The sequence below is a fragment of the Podarcis pityusensis genome, assembly GCF_964106645.2.
Source record: "Podarcis pityusensis genome assembly, chromosome: 12".
In the NCBI taxonomy this organism is placed as follows: domain Eukaryota; kingdom Metazoa; phylum Chordata; class Lepidosauria; order Squamata; family Lacertidae; genus Podarcis; species Podarcis pityusensis.
Window position 1 is genome coordinate 59249933 of NC_138037.1, and position 25579 is coordinate 59275511.

Consider the following 25579-nt stretch of genomic DNA (forward strand, 5'->3'; position numbering starts at 1 on the left):
AGGCACAATCTGCCTTAATCACTCTGGGAAGAGAAGTCTGGGCTTCCACTTAAAACATCTTAATCTCCCCCCTCCCTTTTTTTTGTTTCATGTCCATCCTGAAGAAGAGTTTTCTTTAAATTAAAAGTGTTTGTGCTACTTTGTGAATTTTTGTTGGTCCTTGTAAAAAATTTGTTGTTGCTGTTTAGTCGTTTAGTCATGTCCGACTCTTTGTGACCCCATGGACCAGATGTAAGAAATTAGAACCATATTTTCAGATAGTCCACATTGTCTTCTAATTCTTTACAATGGTCATGATATCATTTTGCAGGGTCTTCTTTCTGGCTTTTAGCAGTTTGGAATTGTGCATTTAGCTTCTTTTTATCCAGAAATGAAGAAGCAGGGATGGGATTCCTGCTAGATAGGCAAGGGGCTCGCTCTCTTCGGGGCAGAGGGGACTGGAGAGGTTGGCAAGGAGCTTTCGAAGCCACATGCAAGTGAACTTGAAGATGCTCCAGATTCTTTGCCAAGGGATGGGAGGTGGGGGCTTACCAAGCAAACGGGCCCTTTTCTGCAGTGGTAACTGATGCTGCGGAAGAGCTTCCACAGCTCACAAGCAGAGACCTTTTTAGTTGCATTTTAAACTAACATTTGACTGTTATAATTTTAATCTGGGCTGTAAACTATGCAGTTTATGTGGTTGCTAGGAAATTTTTGTTTAAAAAATAGTTTTTAAATTTTTATACATTATATTTTTAATATTGCTTTGGTCTTGTTTGTAAGCCACCCAAGAAATATTTCTGGATTGGTGGCCAGATACAACAACTTAACACTATGCAGGCATGCAGTTACCTGTTGATGGTAAAGCTCATGGGCTACGAGCTGTGTCCAGATGCAGTAGGAGCCCCAGGTGCCCAGGTGCTGACTGACTGACTGACACCCAGAGGGTGACACCCATCCACCTTCCCTCGTCCCCTTAAAGCATGGGCAGGAGACTGGAAAGCAAGGCAGAAAATGGAGATCAGGGTGACAATTGTTGCATTGCAAAACATATTTTTCCAGGGAAAGTCCTTTCAAAAAGAGGCAGATACACTCTTTACAGTGCAATCCTATGCATGTTTCTTTTAAGAAACAGTAAGTTCATCTGCGTCTACTCAGAAGTGAGTTCAGTGTGTTTAAAGTGCATATATATCAGATGGTATTCCTGGCCTCTATGCTGTCTACACTTCTCACCCTCTAAAATACAACCTCCTAAAAGATAACAGCATTATTAACAATCTTTTTGCCCACTGCCACAACCAAGGCATAATAAATTAAGAAAAGTTGATCAAATTAATCAACAGTAAGCATAGCTTTTGCCACTTTGGGCTGTTGCCTGATTTATTACCAAGAACAATAACTGAGTACATGTTCCTGGAAATTGGTGCTCGCTGTCTCTCACAGCTATCGTTTGCAGTAACTTCAGACGCAGGCTCCATGCAGCAGCAGCTGATGCCTCGCTCCTTATTAGTTTGAACCTTGGATTTATTTCATGGGGGTGGGCATTGAAATTCCAGCAGCTGTGCTGCTCCAGGAGGACTGTTTGCACTCCAGCACTATGGATATGTTCAGATGTCCCCTTGGGGCTCTGTCCTGTCAGACACAGAGCATTTTAATTTTTTTTTGCACAGTCCTCTCCACTGCCAGCTTGGCCACCCCTCCCCCCAATTTCAGTTCATAATTCCTCTGGAGCAAGCGTTGTACTGTGTGTTGCTTCATGTCAGGGGGGAGTGTACATCTGTAGCTCTGCCAAAGTCAGGGGTAGAAAAGCATTTCAAAAGGTGAGCTGTGGGGAAAAAGCGGCAGGTAGGAAAATGATGCAGCATGTAAAGCAAACCAGCTTAGAAGGCTTTGTTCTCGCTCAACCTGTTCCTGGGATGTCCCACTTCAGACTGCAAGTAGGGATTTGTATGCTTACATTCCTTCATCTCCCGCCAACACTTCACATGACAAAAACTGTCAGGTAAAGGGCAAAGGTAGAACCCTTCTCCCTGACATGCTAGTTTCCTGTGTGCAGGAAGTTGAATTATATTGTTACAGGCTTGGGGGTCCCTTCCAGACCAGGGAACCTGTGAATGTAGGATTGTGAGAATCTGTGTGAGGATGCTGAACCAGTTGGCTGGCTTCTTTATAAGGCATTGACTGGCCTTGCTTGGCCCCTTCAGTGTTCTCATCAGCATCTCCCAGAGTGAGCCGTGTGGCTGTCGTGGCAACGAAGGGATGCTGCTCTCCCAGAAGGAGGTAGGCATTTCCTCACCGGCCCACCCTTCACCTGGCTAGATGCCAGGTCCCTCTAGGATGGGGAGCAATGAGCCAAGGAGTTTTGGTTAATGCTGGAAGTCAAAGACCAAGGGACATGACTTGCTCTGTGCTGGACACAAAGCTGAATTGGGGGCTTCCCTAGAAATCTAATGGAGAAGCAAGACCCACTGAAGTGCTAAAAAGGTGCAAAGAAAACCACATACCCTAAAGACACCACTGGCTCCGCTGAGCTACGTTCCAAGGGAACAACCCCCTGGAGTCGGTCGCCACTTGAGCTTGGAGTGTGAGCAGCAGGACACTGGCCTTCAGGGCAGCCACACAGCAGTCAGAGGTTTCTATAGGCACATCTCCCAGGCGAGCAAGAGGCACCGTTGCAGTTTGAGGAGACTCTGAAAGAGAGGAGATTCCGACTAAACATCAGGAAGAACTTTCTGAGAGGAAGAGCTGTTTTGCAGTGGAAAGGTCTCCCTTGGGAGGTTGCAAACTCTCCTTCCTTGGAGGTTTTTAAGCAGAGGTTGGATGGCCATCTGTCATGGATGCCTTAGTGGAGATTCTTGCATTGCAGGGGTCCCTTCCAGCTCTACAGTTTTGTGATTCTTTGTTGGTGAATCTGCCGAAAATTTAAGTATTCAAGCAATGAATACTTGTTAATCTTGCTTGCTTTAGACACTCTCTGCCCTAACCCTCTGCCCTAGCTACTCATTCTCTGGTGGCAGAAAAACAGGCTCTCTAGTTTGCTCTTCGAGATCACATAGTTTCCTTTCTGCTGTGTTGCCCTATGAGATGCACATCCACAGCAACATAATATTGTGATTATATGTAGGTGGCTGGAAGATTGCAGAAAGCCTTTTGAGCTGATGTACGCAAGTGGTTTCTTCTGTGCTCTGTCCCAGTGGCGTAGCGTGGGTTGTCAGCACCCGGGGCAAGGCAAGTAATTTGCGCCCCCTAACCCGTGGATTTTAGTAGGGGCAGAGAGCTGCGAGTGCGAGCGTCCCCCCGATGTTGCGCCCGGTGCGGCCGGCCCCCCCTGCACCCCCCACGCTACGCCACTGCTCTGTCCCACCCTGACAATGTCCCTGTCCTTATTTTGGTGCCATGTAGTGGCTTTGCATGCCAGTGATCCACTATGGTCCATTAGGATATCAGTTGCTCCCACACACCCCTCACAAAACACTCACAAATGACAAGAGTTATTGAAGAAGTTGTATTTAAACCCACTTGATCCAAAATTCACCTATGTAGCAAAGGGACAAATGAAGAAAAATGGTGACATCTTCTCCCCACCGGCACTCAGCCAATTGTTAACTCTGCCACAGGTTTTCCTCTCGTTCTGGGGCAGGGCTCCATTTCAGCACATAGGATTGTTGCATGCACAGAGTGCCAGCCGGCCAACCCCTTGAGGATCTCTCTGTAGGACAGCCAGCATTGTGCTATTCTAGCATGTGGCATGATGTTTGCTTTTCCTGCCTGAAGGTTTAAGAGAATACACCCTTTATTTTTCTGCTAGAATAAAGCTGTGTTAGTTCATATACTGTAATGATATAAACATGGATAAAGCAAACATTTGGGAGGCAGAGGAGTCTGCCCAGCACAATGTGCAGCTTTTTGATGAACACAAACCTTGGAAGGTTGTGGGTAATGCTGGCTCCATGACAGGAGGCTGCAGCCAGAGAAGGGAAAGAGGGACCCGCTGTTCCCAAACTGTCCTCGCTGAGGGATTGTAGACCTAGCAGAAAGTAGGGGTTAAATAGCCCAAAGAGCTCAGCATGCAAATAAACCTCTTGTTTTGTGAGTATCTTCAGGACTTCTTGCAGTTGTCATAGTTCATGTGGATGATGCTTGAGTCTTGCCTCACAACTCGGGGGGGGGGGGCAGGGCAGCAGTCCCTGCAGGGAAGCTGGTCTCATTTGTGAAATGCATCACTAATTTGGGACACCAGCATATTTTTAAAAGCATCAGTTAGTTTGGTCTCCTTGTCATTCAGTTGCTAGGAGACACCCAGGGACTTTCCTCACTATGCTCCATCTGTGGCCTCATTGGATTTCTGCGTGGACCTTTTCCTTCCCTTTTTTAGAAAAGTACATGTAGTCACTTGGCTTAAAGTGCACTGCTGGTAAGACCCCAACACTTGCCTTGCCTAGAGGTATCTCTACAGATAAATTAGGCTGTGCAAATTTGTGTCATGAACCTCCATCCCGAGTCCTTTAAGCACCTAGCGGGGCCCCTGAGCAAGAGACGGCCTACCTCCTTGCTTCTTCCCAGGCACCGTAATACAACTGGCGAAATGGTTGGTTTACCTACCCCTTGACTGCCAGCGCTGAAAGTGTGACTGACATCTGTGAGGAAGAAAGGGAGGCTCTGAGCAGACACTCGGCTTCAGATTCCTGTGCACCTGTAGAGGGCCAATAGGAGACATGCAAAAACTGGAACATCTCATCTGGCTCTCAACGACCATCATGGTGGGCTTGGCGGAAGCCATAGTCCTTGGTGATGGATAGGTTTTCTTTTTCTTAAGATAATCCTTCTTTGCAAACACCTTTTTGTTTTCTTCATTTTTATTTCTTTAATTTTTAAAAATCTTTTCTGCTTTATTGCTCACAATTGTATCTTTACACCATAACTTTACATCTGTTTCCAAAGTATATTTATATTCATTATTATCATCAATGGCTAACACCCCAGAGGACAGGATCACACTTCAAAACGACCTTGACAGATTAGAGAACTGGGCAAAAACAAACAAGATGAATTTTAACAGGGAGAAATGTAAAGTATTGCACTTGGGCAAAAAAAATGAGAGGCACAAATACAAGATGGGGGACACCTGGCTTGAGAGCAGTACATGTGAAAAGGATCTAGGAGTCTTGGTTGACCACAAACTTGACATGAGCCAACAGTGTGACGCGGCAGCTAAAAAAGCCAATGCAATTCTGGGCTGCATCAATAGGAGTATAGCATCTAGATCAAGGGAAGTAATAGTGCCACTGTATTCTGCTCTGGTCAGACCTCACCTGGAGTACTGTGTCCAGTTCTGGGCACCACAGTTCAAGAAGGACACTGACAAACTGGAACGTGTCCAGAGGAGGGCAACCAAAATGGTCAAAGGCCTGGAAACGATGCCTTATGAGGAACGGCTAAGGGAGCTGGGCATGTTTAGCCTGGAGAAGAGGAGGTTAAGGGGTGATATGATAGCCATGTTCAAATATATAAAAGGATGTCACATAGAGGAGGGAGAAAGGTTGTTTTCTGCTGCTCCAGAGAAGCGGACACGGAGCAATGGATCCAAACTACAAGAAAGAAGATTCCACCTAAACATTAGGAAGAACTTCCTGACAGTAAGAGCTGTTCGACAGTGGAATTTGCTGCCAAGGAATGTGGTGGAGTCTCCTTCTTTGGAGGTCTTTAAGCAGAGGCTTGACAACCATATGTCAGGAGTGCTCTGATGGTGTTTCCTTGCTTGGCAGGGGGTTGGACTCGATGGCCCTTGTGGTCTCTTCCAGCTCTATGATTCTATGGTTCTAACCCTAAATCATCAAATGTTACATACACACGCATAAAAAGAAGGAAAGATGCAATTTTTAAAATCATATTATTCATAAATAAATGACTTCCCGTCCCTTTCCATTTTGTGCTAGTAAACTTATTGCCTATATTTATCTATTTTCTTATTATTTAAGATATTGCTGTTTCTATGTGTTTTCCTTTTGATATTTATTATCTACAGAAATTACTCAAAGGCCGCTACTGTTTTCAGATTGGAGCAACTACTTTTTAAATATTCCTTAAAACATTTCCAATTTGAAACAAACTCCTGCTTGGATTTATATTTAATTCTTTCTGATAAATAATCTAACTTCACATATTCTGTCAGTTTCAATGTCCAGTCAAATCTGGTGGGCATGTATCCACTTTTCCGAGGTGTAGATATTATAACCCTCGCAGCCGTGGCAGCATACAAAAAGATTTTCCTTTTTCTAACTTATACTTTAATCAACTGTGTTTTTTTTGTTTTTTGTTTTTTATATATATTTTTTTACTGTATTTATATTCAGTGTTAGCTGCCCTGAGCCTGGGCTGGGCTGGGGAGGGCGGAGTATAAATAATAATAATAATAATTATTATTATTAATAATATCTTTTTTGGAATTTCCAAACCAGTAATGCCCAGTAAAAATGATTCTGGTTTTTTCGGGATATTCACTTTCAATATTCTTTTAAGTTCAAGATAAATATCATTCCAGAATGGTTTAATCTTTTTGCATGTCTACCACATAATGCAATGTAGTTCCATCAGGCTCTCCACATCTCCAGCAATTGTTTCCAAGGTTTTTATACATCTTAGCTAGTTTGCAAGGTGTCATATGCCAGCGATAGAACATCTTTTGGAGGTTTTCCCTTGTGGTATCTCTATATTGTGGCCAAAATCTTGGGCCCATCTAATCATAGTTGGTTTAACCTCCTTCTCCTTGACTTCCCAGTCAAGGAGGAGTCGGCATGTTTTCGAGAGAACTTTGGTTTTGGTCTTGATTAAATGTATTTCAAATCTTGAGTTTTCTACAGCGAAGCCTTTTCCTTTGTCAACTTTAAATCTCTCAAATAATTGGAAATATTGGAACCAGTCAGCAATGTATTCTCTCACTTCTTCAAATTTCTTCAATTTTAACTGGTTCTCCTCTTCTTTCAATAGAACTTGGTATGTCAGCCAATTTCCCTCTGTATTTTTTCTTTTTACTGCTAGTACCTCAGTTGGAGATATCCACCAAGGCACTTTAAGTTCTAAGAGATCTTTATATTTTTCCCAGATCTTGTACAGTGATTTCCTAATAATGTGATTCAGGAAGTTTTGGTGTACTTTTACTTTCTCATATGCTAGGTATGCGTGCCAGCCGTACCTATTGTTGTATCCCTCTAAATCAAGCAGTTCTGGATTTTTGAGTGTACACCATTCTTTTAGCCACGTAAGACAGTCCGCCTCGTAATACAGTCTTAAATCTGGCAGGGAAAGGCCCCCTCTATCTTTAATGTCAATTAAAATCTGATATTTGATTCTGGGCCTCTTCCCCTGCCAGATGAACCTTGAAATAGATATTTGCCATTCCTTGAGGCAGCCCGTCCCACCCAGCACAGGAATCGATTGAAATAGAAAAAGTAATTTAGGTAGTACACTCACTTTTATAACTGAAATTCTTCCTGTAAAAGATAACTTGAGTCCAAATATCCAAGTTTCTTTTGATCTCCTCCCAAGTTTTTACATAATTATCCTGAAACAGGTTGCTCTTCTTTGGGGTTAGCCAAATACCCAGGCACTTTGCTTTTTGGCAAATTTTCAGGCCAAATGTTTTTTCCAATTCTTCTTTTTCTTGAACTGATATATTTTTAACCAATAATTTTGTTTTTGTTTTGTTCAATTTAAAGCCTGCTACTTCACCAAATTCTTGTATTATTTCAATTATTTTTGATAGACTCTCTTTTGGATTTTCCGTCATTTTGAGCAAGTCATCAGTGAAAGCCTTTATTTTATAAGCCCGGTTCCCTAAGGTTATCCCTTTAATTTGACTTCTTATATTTTTTTATTTAAGATTTCCAATACCAAAATAAATATTAGAGGAGATAAAGGGCAGCCTTGGCATGTACCTTTGTTAATTTGGCATTCCTTCATGATATTGCCATTAATGATTATTTTAGCTCACTGTTCAGCATATATAGCACTTGTTCCTCTACAAAAAAATTCTCCAAACCTCATTTCTTTCAATAATTCTTTCATGAATTTCCACGAGATATTATCAAACACTTTTTCAGCATCAACTAACATAATCACAGAAGGTTTATCTATTTTAAAGTCCAAGTATCCCAACACATGAATAACACATCTAAGATTTCCCTGCATGTGACGTCCAGGTAGAAATCCAGTCTGATCTCTAAGTATCAATTCTTGGAGAGTTGTTTTGACCCTGGAGGCTAAGACGTCTGCAAACATTTTGTAGTCATTGTTTAGAAGTGCAATATGATCGGTCTATAATTAGCTATGTTTGTTAAATCAACTTGTTTTGGTATAAGCATAATGTAACTTTCTTCCAGGGACGCGGGTGGTGCTGTGGGTTAAACCACAGAGCCTAGGACTTGCCGATCAGAAGGTCGGCGGTTCGAATCCCTGCGACAGGGTGAGCTCCCATTCCTCGGTCCGAGCTCCTGCCAACCTAGCAGTTCGAAAGTGCAAGTAGATAAATAGGTACCGCTCCGGCGGGAAGGTAAATGGCGTTTCTGTGTGCTGCTCTGGTTTGCCAGAAGCGGCTTAGTCATGCTGGCCACATGACCTGGAAGCTGTACGCCAGCTCCCTCGGCCAATAAAGCGAGATGAGCACCGCAACCCCAGAGTCGGTCACGACTGGACCTAATGGTCAGGGGTCCCTTTAGCTTTACCTTTAACTTTCTTCCACGTGTTTGGGAAAGTTCCATTCATCAATATATCATTCATTAAATATTTTAGGGGAAGGAATAAAATTTATTCCATTTTTTTATAATAAATTGCTGGGAGCCTATCTGGGTCAGGAGTTTCCCCTATTTTTGATCTTTGTATTGCTTGTTGAACCTCTAGGGACATGATTGGTGAATTCAATGAAGTAATTTTATCCTCTGGGATCAATGATAATTTGCTTTCTTCTAGGTAATTTTTAATTTTATCTATTCCTTCTAGACCTTCTTTGTATAATTCTTTATAATATTTAACAAATTTATTATTAATTTCATTTTGGTCGTCTATCCATTTGTCTTCTATTTTGATTTTGTTGATTATTCTTTCTCTAGCTGCCAAACCAAAAGTTTTCCAGACTTATTCCCAAATTCGAAATGTTTGTGATTCAACCATTTAATTTTCCATTCTAGCTCTTCATTTATCAGCATTGAGAATTGGGTTTGAAGAATTTTGATATTTTGTCTGATATTTTCATCATCTTGATGCTTAAATAATTCTCTTTCTTTTTTCTTCAGTTTCTCCCATACTTCAGGTTTTTTTCCTTCATTTTTCTTTTGTATGCATTCTGTTGGATGAAAAAACCCCTAAACACTGCTTTGCTTGCTTCCCAGACAATTTTCACATTGGTTCCTTGATCGGTTCCTTAAATTCATTTCAAAATACTCTTTTGATGTTTGCTTGGCTTTCTGTAAAATCTTTTCATCTTTTAATAAGCTTTTCATTCATGCGCCACCTCCTTAATTTCCTCTCTTTTCCTTTTAACAAAATTTCCACCAAACTGTGATCTGAGATGGTTCTGGGATGAATTTCAGCTTTTTTTGACTTCACTCAACATGTTCTTAGTAATCCAGATTCCATCAGTTCTTCCTGCTGAGTTGTTAGGATCAGAAAAGTGGGTGAACTCCTTTTCCATTGGGTGTTTAAACTTCCATGCATCATTCAGACAAATTAAATCTATTAATTGGAAGAAAGTGTTTGGTAATTTATTTCGTTTGCTATGGTTTTTTTTTTTCTTCTGTCCTAATCCGGTTGGGTAACTCCATTAAAGTTGCCTAAAAGAATAATTTTGTCCTAGATAATCCATTATTTTTTCTTCCATTATTTCCTTCCTTTTTGTTTTCTTTAGAAGAGAAAAAGAGAGAGGATTGTTAGGTCCTGTGGCTTCTGTTCCCTCAAGGGCAGCTTCCTTCTAGTGCAACGTGTCTGCCAGAGGGCAGGTAGCGCAGGCCGAAGATGTCCACTTTAGGCTGGCCTGTCAGAGTCCGTCAGCGTTCCCCAGTGTGGAATAAGGGGGACCGGTGGTCTAACGTCATCTAATGCAGCTTCCTGTGTTCCCAGGTGAAGACTGGCAAAATTCATGCCATGCTCTCTAAATATAACGCTCCTGAACAAACTAACTATGTCAATGCTAAAAAAAAATTTTTTTTGGCAGTAAGGTGCTCTCTGAATCCTATGCCATAAAACCTTATCAACATTCAACACAGCCAGATGGGCAGGGTATAAATAAAACAATAATAATGATAATAATCAGTTAACATGTGGACAACAACTTCTACAATTTGGCAGAAGGAGGTTTGCCAAGCAACACACGATATGACAGTTCACAGATATTAAAGAGAGAGCTTTCTATCCCCACCTGAGATGCTTCCTAATATGTGTGCTCCAAACATAACCTTTGCTATTTTTAACTTGTAAAGGAGAGTTCAGGAAAATAGTCTTTCTTGCCCACCATCTTTACTAAATTATTATTTCTGAGCAATCCTCTGCTTTTGCTGTTTGGATAAATCATGTCAGGGAATAATGCTTTCTCTAGAAATTATTTTTATTTATTTACAAAGACAGCCCTGTATATTAGGAAAGAGGCATGTAGGCCTTCAATATGAAGTGATAGCTCAGTTGCAGGGGATTATGTATCTGCTCATAAATGTCAGCTGCAAGCCTGGAATTCCTCTGGCAAGCAGATGCAACTAGAGTGGCTTCTGTTGCCACAGTGTCTTGGCCAGGCATGTGCTCCCTTTGTGGCCTATAAAAAAATCGAGTGCCTTTCTTTCCCAAATAAAGGGTCTATATGCAACTCCCTTACTCATGAGGTTACCATAGACTCATTAAAGGTTGATGCAGCTCCATGGCAGTGGACAGCTGTAGTGTGTAATGTTACACACTAATGTGATTTATAAGGCTTCTTCACATTTTGGGGCTGCTATGAATAGCTTTTATGGTGCGATAATTAGAACCTTAACAGTCATTTGGCATTGGAAGTAAACTTTGATTGTATGCCTTCTATGTGGATCATCAAAATTCCACTAATTCCCAGCACTGGCAGTGCTGATAAGATGACAGTGTACAACACAGGCTTTGAGTCTCAAACCACATGCTCAGGGGAAATTCTCTGACTTCCTTTGAGCTTGAGGATTCAAACCCTACAGCTCAGTCTTAAAATGCCTGACTGTGCCTGTGGCCCCAGGGATCCTTCATCCTCATGCAATGTCCTCAGGGCAATATCCACCCAAAGTTATAACACATTTAAGTTTTGCTGAATTCAAATGGAGCATTGATGACTATCACAGACCTTTCCTACAGAGATCAGTGGGATTTAAAAGTGCATAGACTTGTCTGAATTGTGCCTTCATCATTAAGGTGCCCAGATAAATGGCTCCTCTTATGGGAAATGTGTTTATGCCAGCACACCACTAACAGTTCTCTGTACATCCTGCTTTATGAGCAGATTTTGCAAGTGGGACAAGTCTTAAGAGCATAGCTGCCAACATTTCCCGTTTTTTTAAGGGAAATTCCCTTATTCCAAATAGGATTCCTCACAAGAAAATGGAAAAGTTGACAGCTATGCTTAAGAGTGAAGGAAAGAGTGCTGGAAGTAGTTAGATATTGCTGATGCCCTCCAGATGCATGCACATTTTTCTGACTTAGGGAAAACACCAAAGAGTTTTTCAAGGTTTTTGTGTGTGGGTTAACTGAACTGGGGAAAAGCAGAGCTTGGGTAGGAGCCCAAGGTGCCCCTCACCCAGTAACTGCTTCAGCTTTTTGAAATTGGCCGCCTTAAAGTCCAGAGTGCATGTCTGACTAATCTCAGCTTTCCCTTGCCTCTGTATCATGAAACTTCATCCCAAGTTTCCAGGTACTTCCGCTTCATCTTTCAGTCCCCCCCCCCCCCATTGTTGAGGACTTCTTGGTTCTTCCACCTTCTGGGAAATGAAGTGAGGCAATGGATGAATTTGTTGGACCTTACATTCTTGGCAGAGTTTGAGTTTCAACAGATCAGGGAAGTTGAAGCCTCCCTTTTGAATGTTTGGTAATCTGCTCTCGGAAGGCATCATCCAAGTCTGCAGTCTGGCTTGGCGATCTATGGCAGACTCCCACAGTAAGGTCACTGCTGTTTCCCTCCTACAGTTTTGATCCATGTACTCTCAATCTGCCTTCCATGCTATACGTCAGGCATAATGCCACCAAAAACATTTGGCTTGATTGTTGCCACTAATCAAATCTCATCTTTTGTCTTGCAGTGTCGTCCATCCAGAGGCCGAAAAAGAGGATACTGCTGGTGTGTGGATAAATATGGGCAGCGACTCCCTGGATATGATGGGAAGGGGAAAGGAGATGTCCATTGCTACAATCTAGAAAGCAAATGAGGGATATCCACCACCTTCTGTGGAATCTGCGTGTGGCATTTTAACTATCAGAAGCCTTGGAATGACTGGGCTGCAGCATAGACTGCGCTAGACTTGGGAGCTCAGAGTTTTGTCCCTTCTTATACTGCAGGGAGTCAGTCTCTGTGGTCTCTGCAGCTGCAGCCTGCCACTGACACACTTCTGGCTTTCCATCTTGCCACACAAAGAGTTCTGAAATCCCAACTAAATCTGCACTATGGATACCCAGAAAAAATTTAGAGGGCTAAAAGGCACTTCAGAATGGATTCAGGGAGTCTCCACTGACTTTGTGTTTTTTTGTGTGTTTTTTAATTAACAGCCTGTGACCAATTTGATCCCGAAAGATAACTCTCCTTCTGTGTTGAAGAATTTATAGACTGTAAGCTTTGTAAAGATATTAAACATACTGGATAAGACCCAATCCAAGCTAAGCACTTTTTAAGTTGCCTGGATTTCAGTTGGGGAGTTAAGCATGAGCTCATTTTTATTCCAGTGAAATTACTTATAAGTAATATAGTGTGGAGTGGAGCACACCCAAGGTTTCAAAGTAAAAGCATTTTTATTTTGTCTTTATACAGGTCTGACGAGAAACTTTTATCTTCACGGGTAAAATATTTTATTAAAAAGAAAGCTCGAACTTTTTTTTAAAGAAACATGTTTCTACTTGGCTATTTTTTCTGTAAAATATGCTGTATTATGAATATTCTGTTAGTCTGTATTTAATATAATTGTTTTTTTAATAAACTATTTAAATATAACATAAATGTTATACAATCATTATAGCATATGCTTTCAAATTCTCTTCCCCAGAATACTTTCCAAAGCCTGCATCTATATCTCCAAGATAAGTGTAGTATTCACCGTTTCGATATGTCATAAGTCCATGGAGCAAAAAATGGCAGGGGTTTTGAAAAGCAAGCAGGGAAGCTTATTTTAAGATGAGAGTTATATTTGCCATACTAAGAATATTATTTTGCATTAAGTGCTCTATATGTCTAACTACAGTTCAGGAAAGGTGTTCACTCCTAAATTAACCTTATCTGGGCTAGTCTGATCAGCTCTATCCAAAGAGTTTATAAGATTGATTAAGCCATTAACTAGGCGGATTGAAAAAGGAGGATTTTAGTTACCTCAGAGACAGAGATGAAAATACATGTAAAAAGGTAAAGGGCCCCCTGACAGTTATGTCCAGTCGTGGACGACTCTGGAGTTGCGGCGCTCATCTTGCTTTACTGGGCGGCTTCCAACAGAATATTAAAATACAATAGTCTATTAAAGATCAAAAGCTTCCTCAAACAGGGCTGCCTTCAGATGTCTTCTAAAAGTCTGGTAGTTTTTCTCTTTGACAACTGGTGGGAGGGCGTTCCACAGGGCGGGTGCCACTACTGAGAAGGCCCTCTGTGTGGTTCCCTGTAACTCTGCTTCTCGCAATGAGGGAACCGCCAGAAGGCCCTTGATGCTGGACCTCAGTGTCCAGGCAGAACGATGGGGGTGGAGACGCTCCTTCAGCTATACTGGGCCAAGGCCGTTTAGGGCTTTAAAGGTCAACACCAACACTTTGAATTGTGCTTGGAAACGTACTGAGAGCCAGTGTAGGTCTCGGTGGCCGTTCCTAGTCACCAGTCTAGCTGCTGAGTTCTGGATTAGTTCTAGTTTCCAGGTCACCTTCAAAGGTAGCCCCACGTAGAGCGCATTGCAGTAGTCCAAGCAGGAGATAACCAGAGCATGCACCACTCTGGCGAGACAGTCTATGGGCAGGTAGGTTCTCAGCTGGTGTGCCAGATGGAGCTGGTAGACAGCTGCCCTGGACACAGAATTGACCTGCACCTTCATGGACAGCTGTGAGTCCAAAATGACTCCCAGGCTGCGCACCTGGTCCTTCAGGGACACAGTTACCCCATTCCAGACCAGGGAGTCCTCCAGACTCACCCACCTCCTGTCCCCCCAAAAGCAGTACGTCTTTCTTGTCAGGATTCAACCTCAACCTGTTAGCCACCATCCATCCTCCAACCGCCTCCAGACACTCACACAGGACCTTCACCGCCTTCACTGGTTCTGATGGGTATCATCCGCATACTGATGAACACCCAGCCCAAACCCCGTGATGATCTCTCCCAGCGGCTGCATGTAAATGTTGAAAAGCATGGGGGAGAGGACAGAACCCTGAGGCACCCCACAAGTGAGAGCCCAGGGGTCTGAACACTCATCCCTCCCTCCCCACCACTTTCTGAACACGGCCCAGGAGGAAGGAGTGGAACCACTGTATGACAGTGCCCCCAGCTCCCAGCCCCTCAAGACGGTCCAGAAGGATGTTATGGTCAATGGTATCGAACGCCGCTGAGATATCGAGCAGAACTAGGAAACAGCTCTCACCTTTGTCCCTAGCCTGCCGGAGATCATCAACCAGTGCGACCAAGGCAGTTTCAGTCCCATGATGAGGCATGAATCCCGACTGGAAGGGATCCAAATAGTCCGCTTCTCCCAGGCGTGCCTGGAGTTGTTCAGCAACCACTCGCTCAATCACCTTGCCAAAGGATGGAAGATTTGAGACTGGGCGATAGTTGACCATCGTGGCTGCATCTAAAGATGGTTTTTTAAGAAGCGGTTTAATAACCGCCTCTTTCAGCGGGTCTGGGAAGGCTCCCTTACAGAGAGAAGCATTCACCATCCCACGAAGCCCATTGCCCAGTCCTTCCCGGCTAGCGTTTATAAGCCAGGATGGGCAAGGATCAAGGAGACAAGTGGTTGGTTGCACTCGTCCAAGCAGCCTGTCCACATCCTCGGGGGTAACAGATTGGAATTGATCCCACACAACAGGACAGGACTCTAGCACTCTCCCGCCCCAGCCCTGCTCCCACGGTGGAGTCTACCTCTTCCCGAATCTGAGTGACTTTATCTGCAAAAAACTTTGCAAAATCATTGCAGGAGATCATTTGGTCCATACTGGACCCCGGTGGAGCAGGTGGTTCTGCTAAATTGCAAACCACCTGAAAGAGTCTCCTGCTGCTGTTTTCTGCAGATGCAATAGAGGCGGTGAAGAAGGTTTTCTTCGCTGTCGCTATCACCACTTGGTAAGGCTCGACATTGAGCTCTAACCTGTGTCCGGTCAGATTCAGAATGAGTTATTCGCCACCAGCTCTCTAGCCGTCTCAGCGATTGTTTCATTGCCCTCAGATCCATGGAGAACCACGGGGCTGTCCAGGCTCCATGCAATCGGAGAGGGCGCTTTGGTGCCAAACAGCCAATAGCCCTGGTTAACTCAACATTCCAGCGGGCCACCAGGGAATCAGCTGAATGGCCATCAACATGGCATCCCCTACCACTCTCTGGAAACCATTTGGATCCATTAAGTGGCAGGGGTGGACCATCCGAATAGGTCCCACCTCTCTGCAGAGGGGAAGGGTCATGGAGAAGTCCAGTTGCACCAGGAAGTGATCTGACCATGGCACTTGTTTAGTTTCACTTTTGCTTAGTGTCAGCTTACCAACATCCATAGAGGTGAACAGCAGGTCCAAGGCATGTCTGCGGCTATGAGTTGGGCCCGACTTATTTAGGGACAGCCCATGGAGGCCATGCTTTCCATGAAGTCCTGAGCGGCTCCTTGTAAGGTCGTGTCAGCATGGATGTTAAAATCCCCTAGGACAGCCAAACTAGGTGTCTCCAGGAGAAGAGCAAATAAGAGGCAAGTGTGTCTCTCTTCCAGATCTCTCCATTACTACAGGAGACTCTTTGAGAGGTCTGAATAAACAGTGTGAAGAGAGCTGATTTGATTACTGTTTGTGAGACAAGGCTGCCACTGGACACAGCCTGTAACTCTCAAGTTGTAGAGCCTATTATTAAAACATTTGACCCCAGGGAAGCACATAGCCAAAGAAAAAGGATGACAACTTTTTGTACACCACCTATCTTATTTTTGCAAAAATCTGCTCATCTGATGAGCATCCCCTCAATTCCTTTGTCCAAGCCACTTATAAAGATGTTGAACAAGGGGCTGAGGGCCCTCGCACAGGGAAGAGCACCATGTTGCCATGCATATTGGCCCTTATTTCTGATCTGCTGAAGATGTGGACTAGGCAATGATCAAGAGAGGAGATTGCAGGCAGAAGCCAGCAACATTCTGCCTCTGTCCTAGGAAAAATGTTCTGAAAGGCCTCACAGCCTGGAGCAATGTTTCTAGTTGGCTTGTCATTATTTGAAGGTTTGTGGGGGACAGCAATAAAAATATATAAAAAATATAAATAAAACACGATGGTTCTCCAAGAAGAAAGTATCTTTTGATTTCTACAAAGGGTGATAGATTCCTGCTCCTGAATCTTGGGGCCATGAGCAAGAAGTTAAGTTGGGCACTTTAAAACTCGTTGATCTCCCTGAGCTTAAGTGCTCTGAGCTACTTTTCCAGTGTTGGCAAAGTTCTTGAATGACTCAGAACATGCTTCCTGATTCATGAAAGGAGACTCCAGAATCACACAGAACTTAAGGAGTCCTTTATGAAAACTGCTTTGAGAGATTCAATAAATATACCACTGTGTTTGTTTGTTTGTTTGTTTGTTTGTTTGTTTGTTTGTTTGTTTGTTTATAAAATGGGATCAATAATTCACTTTCATGGCAAAGTCTCTGCTCCTCTCTTAGTGATGTGCAGAACACACCTCTTTCAGAGGAGAGCAGTCCAGAAAAGCTGGGCCGAAGTCTCACTCTGTTTTCAGGTGAGGATTAGCATTGGTTTAAATTGTAGGATTCCTAATGTGGCCTAATGAAGGTTCTAATGGAGCTGCTCCGCAAGCCTGCTCTATGTGGACAGAGCAAGCAGAAAAACAGTCATTGCCTTAAAAAGCAGATAGCCTATCAAATGGCATTGGGTCGGAATACAGTATATCTACAGTATAACTTTGCTATCACAAAGTTAAGGTCACAGAATTTTCTCCATATTTTCTACTTCAATATGTTACAGTGTTTTAAATTACAGTGTTTTAAATTAAGGCAAGTATTTAATTTTCAAAAAGACATGACATGAGCATCCAATATCCCCCCACCCTGTCCCCAGAAATCCTGTTCAGAAGCCAAACTGCCTAATGATTTTCCAGTTTATACCTGAAATATTTGTGGGATCCATCTGACTTCCAACAATGTGGACAAGGTCAGGCAACGCAAATACAGTGTGTTACTTCCGGGTTTCGATGCTTGCGCATGCGCAGATGCTCAAAATTACATCATGCGCATGCACAGAAGTGGCGAAAAGCGGCGTGCGCGTGCGCAGACATGCCGTCGCTGGTTATGTTTGCTTCTAGATGTGAACGGGGCTCCGGAACACATCCCGTTCGCATCTAGAGGTACCACTGTATACATATAGGATGATCAAGATGAGCTTAGGGAAGTTTTTCATGCCACCCAAAAAGTTAAAAACCTAGTCCTCCTAGGTGCCAGCTGTAATTAGTGTGGGGCATAATTCAGTAACATGTGTGGAATTAGCTCTGTTATTTTTGGCCCACACAGAACTGAATGGTGTAAAAGTGAATTAATGCCTCTTTTTGTGCTTTCATTGGTCTTTTTTAAAAATTCAGTTCTCAGCTCAATATTTTAATAAGCAAACACTTCACTTGTAATTTAGGATCCCAATGAAAACACAATAAAACAAACTTCAGTATTACACCTGATTATTGCTAATCACTTTCACATAAACCATGGAAAGCATATGTTAAGAACAAAGGGCATACAAATCTGCATGTAGCATTTTTCACATCACATGGCCTGGATGTGAGACACATGTACACAGAACAAGGTGGTGAAGGCAGGTAGACTAAAACAGGGCTCACCAGCCTGACCCTTCAGCCTGCCAGTAGCTGCTGTGGAATCTGCAAAGGGTGCCCTCACAAACACACAGCGCATGATTGGGGGGTGCACCATGTTGTGCCCTTGTCTCTTTGTGAGATACAGCTGTCATTTTGGAACATGTGGCTTAAGAAAATGGTGGAATCAGCAGGGCTTTCTTCAGTCAGAACTTGCCAGAACTTAGTTTCAGCGCCTCTCAGCCGCTGCCATGATAAGAGTACAAGGAAGGCGTTTGTGGTGAGTTCTGGCAGCTCTTTTTCTAGAAAAATAGCACTGGGAATCACATTGCCAAATGCTTCTTTCCATACTTACCCAGTGACTGTGTACGTTTTTTAAAAACCTAAGTCTCTGCAAGCAGAAAGCCAGGATAGCAGGCCAGGCCTAACAAACAGGACTGGGGTATTCTAAGAGATGTTCAGATCCCATTGAATTCTATAGAAGGAAAGCAAATAGATTGAATCCCAAGACGTTTGAGTCCCAAGACGGTTTAGACGGAGCAAACCTTGACTCTCACCCTGACAGGGACATTGCTGGGGACCTGTAGTGTGTGCTGAAATTTTTCATAGGGGAACTTTGCACCTCTCTAAGCCGGGCAGGAGCCTTTTGAGCTTTGGCAACAGGCTTTAATACTCTAATTCACCAGGAACATTTAGGAGACTAGCCTAGTACCCCTAGTCCACCGACTGCACATCACTGCTGGGGTCAGTTATAACCCCCACACTCATTGGATCTGAGAACTTACCTTTTTGCTCTTTCCTATATTATTCACTTCTAGGGACGTGGGTGGCACTGTGGTCTAAACCACTGAGCCTAGGGCTTGCTGATCAGAATGTTGGTTGTTTGAATCCCTGTGATGGGGTGAGCACCCATTGCTTGGTCCCAGCTCCTGCCCATCTAGCAGTTCGAAAGCACGTCAAGTGCAAGTAGATAAATAGGTAGGAAAGTAAATGGCGTTTCTGTGCGCTGCTCTGGTTCGCCAGAAGCGGCTTAGTCATGCTGGCCACATGACCCAGAAGCTGTCTGTGGACAAACACCGGCTCCCTCGGCCTATAGAGCGAGATGAGCGCCGCAACCCCAGAGTTGTCCACGACTGCAGATATGATAACAGATGAAAATTTAAAGTTATAGTATATTAAGTTAAAGGATCATGAGAAAACAAAGAGGGAAAGAAATTGCTGACTTAACTAATTGAACTGGAATACAAAAAAGGGAGGTATGAGGAGGTCAGGGAAACAAGGATATGAATGTAAGCTATGGAAAGATTGATCCATTTTTCTTTTTTTCTTTTTAAGTGTTTTTTATTCTTTTATTCTGTATTTTGTATTTTTCTTGTATTTTTACTTTTTGTTTCTGTGTAATTCTTTTTTTCTCTGAAATTTTAATAAATATCATTTAAATAAAAAAAAAGAGTTGTCCACGACTGGACCTAACAGTCAGGGGTACCTTTACCTTAGAATCATAGAATCATAGAATCATAGAGTTGGAAGAGACCACAAGGGCCATCGAGTCCAACCCCCTGCCAAGCAGGAAACACCACCAGAGCACTCCTGACATATGGTTGTCAAGCCTCTGCTTAAAGACCTCCAAAGAAGGAGACTCCACCACACTCCTTGGCAGCAAATTCCACTGTCCAACAGCTCTTACTGTCAGGAAGTTCTTCCTAATGTTTAGGTGGAATCTTCTTTCTTGTAGTTTGGATCCATTGCTCCGTGTCCGCTTCTCTGGAGCAGTAGAAAACAACCTTTCTCCCTCCTCTATGTGACATCCTTTTATATATTTGAACATGGCTATCATATCACCCCTTAACCTCCTCTTCTCCAGGCTTAACATGCCCAGCTCCCTTAGCCGTTCCTCATAAGGCATCGTTTCCAGGCCTTTGACCATTTTGGTTGCCCTCCTCTGGACACGTTCCAGTTTGTCAGTGTCCTTCTTGAACTGTGGTGCCCAGAACTGGACACAGTACTCCAGGTGAGGTCTGACCAGAGCAGAATACAGTGGCACCATTTTTTTTTTTAAATGATATTTATTCCAAATTTAAAGTTACAAAAAAGAAAAAGAAAAACCATACAAAATACAAAGAAAACTTTAGCCATAACAGAGCAAAAGATAAACAAGTAAAAAGAACAATAAGATAGAATAAAAAAGAAAACTTAACAAAAAATATAAAAATACATTAAGTTGAAATTAAACAAAAGCAGATTAAACCTTTACATAACCTTTTCCCTTTACTTATTTCCATGACCTCCTCTCACCTCCCAATTTTGTATTCTAGTTCAGATCGTGTTTCCAGGAAATCCTTCTAACCTTATTTTCATTTACGTATTTTAAAATTCAGATAATGTAATTAAACCTCCTCTATTTCATCAATTTCATCAACTCATTTTTGCTTATTCCATTATATCATATCTACCAGAACGACCTAATATTCTTTTTCCAACCTCCTTCTAACATTCTTTTATATTGCAATACTTTTGAAGATATATTTTGAATTTTTTCCAATCTTCTTCCATCGACCCTTCTCCCTGGTCTCGAATTCTGCCGGTCATCTCAGCCAGTTCCATGTAGTCCATCACTTTCATCTGCCATTCTTCTCGGGTAGGCAATTCTTGTGTCTTCCAGTACTTCCCGATGAGTATTCTTGCTGCTGTTGTAGCATACATAAAGAAAGTTCTATCCTCCCTTCGCACCAACTGGCCGACCATGCCCAAAAGAAAGGCCTCTGGTTTCTTCAGAAAGGTATATTTAAATACCTTTTTCAGTTCATTATATATCATTTCCCAGAAAGCCTTAATCCTTGGGCATGTCCACCAAAGGTGAAAAAATGTACCCTCCGTCTCTTTACATTTCCAACATTTACTATCTGGCAAATGATAGATTTTTGCTAGCTTGACTGGGGTTAAGTACCACCTGTAAATCATTTTCATTATATTTTCTCTTAAGGCATTACAAGCCGTAAATTTCATACCTGTGGTCCATAACTGTTCCCAGTCAGCAAACATAATGTTATGTCCAAAATCTTGTGCCCATTTAATCATAACAGATTTGACCGTTTCATCCTGTGTATTCCATTTCAACAGCAAGTTATACATTCTTGATAAATTCTTAGTTTTAGGATCTAACAATTCTGTTTCCAATTTTGATTTTTCCTTCTGGAAACCAATCTTCTTATCTAAATTATAAGCCTCCCTTATTTGATAATAATGAAGCCAGTCTCGAACTTTAGTTTTTAATTTGTCAAAGCTCTGCAGCTTTAGTCTATCTCCATCTTGTTCTAAAATTTCACAGTATTTTGGCCAGTTTGTCTCCATATTAGTTTTTTTCAGAGCCTTAGCCTCCATTGGTGACAACCACCTTGGTGTTTTACTTTCCAACAAATCCTTATATCTCACCCAGACATTAAACAATGCTTTCCTGACAATATGGTTCTTAAAGGCCTTATGTGCTTTAACCTTGTCATACCATAAGTATGCATGCCATCCAAAGACATTGTTAAAACCTTCTAAGTCCAAAATGTCCGTGTTTTCAAGAAGCAGCCACTCTTTCAGCCAGCAAAATGCGGCTGATTCATAATAAAGTTTAAGATCTGGCAGGGCAAATCCACCTCTTTCTTTAGCATCAGTTAAAATCTTAAATTTTATTCTTGGCTTCTTGCCCTGCCAGACAAATCTCGAAATATCTCTCTGCCATTTCTTGAAACAGTCCATCTTGTCCAAAATCTGCAATGTTTGAAACAAAAACAACATCCTAGGCAATACATTCATCTTTATCACAGCAATTCGGCCCAACAATGATAACTTCAATTTTGACCATATTTCCAAATCCTTTTTCACTTCCATCCAACATTTTTCATAATTATCTTTAAATAAATTCACATTTTTAGCAGTCATGTGAACCCCTAGATATTTCACTTTCTTAACCAATGTTAATCCTGTCTCCTTCTGAAACCTCTCTTTCTCAATCTCTGTAAGATTTTTCTCTAACACCTTGGTTTTCACCTTATTCAATTTAAATCCTGCTACTTGCCCAAATTCTTGAATTAATTGCAATACTCTTTTAGTGCTGGATTCTGGCTCCTGTAATGTCAAAACCAGATCATCAGCAAAAGCTTTCAATTTATACTGTTTGGCTCCGAGTTGTATACCTTTAACCAATTGGTCTTTCCTGATCATATTAAGCAGAACCTCCAGGACCGATATAAAAAGCAATGGGGAGATTGGGCAACCCTGTCTTGTTCCTTTCTCAATCTTAAACTCTTCTGTAACTACATTCTTTACAATCAACTTGGCTTTTTGTTCCGAATAAATTGCACCTATACCGTTTTCAAAACTTTGGCCTACCCCCATTCCCTGTAAATTTTTCTTCATAAAACTCCAAGAAATATTATCAAAGGCTTTCTCCGCATCCACAAATATTAGAACTGCTTTAGTATTAATATTAACTTGTAGTTTTTCTAAAATCTTAATTATATTCCTCATGTTATCTGATAAATGCCTCCCCGGGAGAAAGCCCACTTGGTCCTTATGGATTTCTTTCACCAATACGTTTTTTAATCTTTTAGCCATAATTTCTGCAAAAATTTTGTAATCGACATTAAGTAGGGATATGGGACGGTAGTTCTTAAGCTGTGTCTTTTCCGCTTCTGTTTTCGGTATGAGTGTAATATAAGCTTCTTTCCACGACTCGGGTGCCTTTCCCCCCCCTAATATTTCATTGCAAACTTCTTTCAGAGGCTGCATTAACCATTCTTTCAAAGATTTATAATACTTTGCAGTCAAACCATCTGGCCCTGGAGATTTGCCCAATTTCATGTCCTGAATGGCTCCTTCCACCTCTTGGTCAGTTATTATAGAGTTTAGCATCGATTTACTCTCTTGAGAGATTTTTTGTAATCCATTTGTTCTCAAAAACCGATCAATGTCTATTTCTTTCTGAGTCTCCTGCATGTATAACTGTTTAAAGTACTTCTGAAAACACTTTCTAATCTCCACAGGGTTCTGTATACTCTTTCCTTCTACTACCAAGTTCGTAATAGTATTAAGCTTTTGTCTTTTTTTCATTTGCCATGCCAACAATTTCCCACACTTATTCGCTGATTCAAATGTCCTTTGTCTCATCTGTTTGATCTTCCATTCTATTTCCTGATTCGTCAGTTTCATATATTGTACTTGATATAACTTTATCTCTTTTAAAATCTCCTGTGAATTCGGTTTTGTCCTCAGTCTCTTTTCTCCATCCTTTATTTTCTCCAAGATTTTTTCCCTCTTCTCATTTTGGACTCTTTTCCTGATTGCATTTTGTTGTATCAGGAACCCTCTCATAACTGCTTTACTTGCATCCCAAATCACTCTTTTCTCGGTCGTAGTGTTCATGTTTATCTCAAAGTAGTCTCTCAAGTTTTTCTGGGCCTTTTTGATAGTTTCCTCATTCCTAAGCAAGGAGTCATTCATCCTCCATCTGAAAGCTCCAATTGGCGTTAGTGTCATTTCCATCTTCACTGGATTATGATCAGAGCAAATTTTAGGACAAATTACCACTTTTTTTTATCTTCGGGGCCAGTCCCCTAGTTATCCAAATTTGGTCTATTCTTGTCCATGTCATTTTAGCTTCAGAGAAGAAGGTTCCTTCTCTTTCCAAGGGGTTCTTTGTTCTCCAAATATCTATAAGATCCATATTGTCAGTCATTTCAAAAAATGTCTTTGGTAGTCTGCCATCTTTCGTCACCGTTTGTCTTTGGGCTTTATCCATGTTTGTAGACACTACTCCATTCATATCTCCCATCAAAATTATATTGTAATCCAGATAGTCCAATAGGATTTCATGCAGTTTCTTGAAGAATTCTGATTTTCCCTCATTTGGCGCATAAATACCTAATGTCAAAAACTTCTGGCCATGAAGCTGAATTTCAATTGCAATAAATCTTCCTTGGTCATCTTTAAATAAAAATTTTGGTGACAGGCTTTCCTTTGCATAGAGTACTACTCCTCTTTTTTTCACATTGTCTGATGAAATAAATTCTTCTCCTAGTCTTTTGTTGATCAAAATTTTCCGATGTAGCCTTGTCACATGCATTTCTTGTAAACAAATCAAGTCCAAATGTTCTTTTTTTAATATATGAAATACTCTCCCCCTTTTTTCCTGGGAGTTCAGTCCATTAATATTCCAGCTTAATACTTGCAGTGTCATAGTGTACTTACTCTCCTTCTCCCCCAGCAGCCCCCAAAAGTTTATCTATATCTGTCGGTGGCGTTGATTTCCCTTTTTTTTGTAGACTCTTGTCCAGTACGGCAGGCTCTTTTCCCAGTCCTTTCTGTAGGTCTTCTTCGTATGTGCTCAGAAACTTATTTTTTTCCTCCACTGATCTTATCTTTATCTTTCTTCCTTTGAAGCTAAAAGATAGGCCTTGAGGGAATTCCCACCTAAAAAGGATCTTACTTTTTCTCAACAGGGTCACCAAATCTCCAAAGTCTTGTCTTAAATCCAAAAGATGTTTCGGTATGTCTTTAAAAATTTCCACTTTTGATTGCAGAATTATCAAAGGTTTCTGGTAGTGCAAACCCAAAATTTTATCCCTCTCTTCTTTAGATCGGAGGGTAATCAAACAATCCCTTATTTTAATCTTTTTTCCTCCTTTTCCCAATCTGAAGGCCCTCACGATCTTGAAATCTTCTTGTTTCAAATCCGATTTCCAAAATTCTGCAAATTCTTGTGTCAGAAAATCTGTCAAGGTGCCCGTCTCCAGCTCAGGAATAGCTCTAATTCTTAGATTGGTCTGTTTCTCTCTCAATTCGATCATAGACAGCGTCAACTTATGATCTGCAATTTCCTTCTGTAGGCCAGGGACCTTCTCGGTTTCCAGCTGCTCTACTTTAAATTCCACAGCAGCCGTTTTTTCCTGTGTTGACTTCGACTCCTGCAATAGTTTCTGAATGGATTCTGTATTGCTGTTCACCTTTTCCCCCAAGTTTCTGTATTTAAATCAATTTTTTTTATTTGCAGTATCAACTTTCTTATTCGTTTCTTCAACCTTTTTATTCATCTCATCAACCTTTGTACTAAGTTGTAATAAAGTTTCATTAATCCTGGCCAGAGCATTGGCTAGAACTTCTTCTGCCATTCCACTGGACTTAACTTGTGTTGCTGTCGTAGGCAAACCAGCAGATGATTGCCTTCGATGCCCCCAGGCTTTCCCAGACCTCAAAACTGACGCGTCTAGTTTTTCTTTGCCATCTGCCATAACAATGTAAGAACCAAGATCACTCTCAGATATGCTATTCCTGTTTACCAGTGGAAAATTCCCTTGTTGCAATTTCAAAAAGTCCCCCTAGGTGGACACTGTTACA

General features: G+C 41.7%; 1 protein-coding gene across 2 annotated transcripts in view; it reads left to right on the forward strand.

Moving 5' to 3' along the window:
* Positions 1-13190, forward strand: part of IGFBP3 (insulin like growth factor binding protein 3) — a 33223-nt gene extending 20033 nt beyond the window's left edge. For both annotated transcript variants that reach the window (XM_080976025.1, XM_080976024.1), the window contains one exon: positions 12270-13190. In XM_080976025.1, the coding sequence (XP_080832151.1) occupies positions 12270-12395 (126 nt within the window). In that variant the 3' untranslated portion in view covers positions 12396-13190. The remainder of the gene's footprint in view (positions 1-12269) is intronic.
* Positions 13191-25579: the final 12389 nt, after the last annotated feature.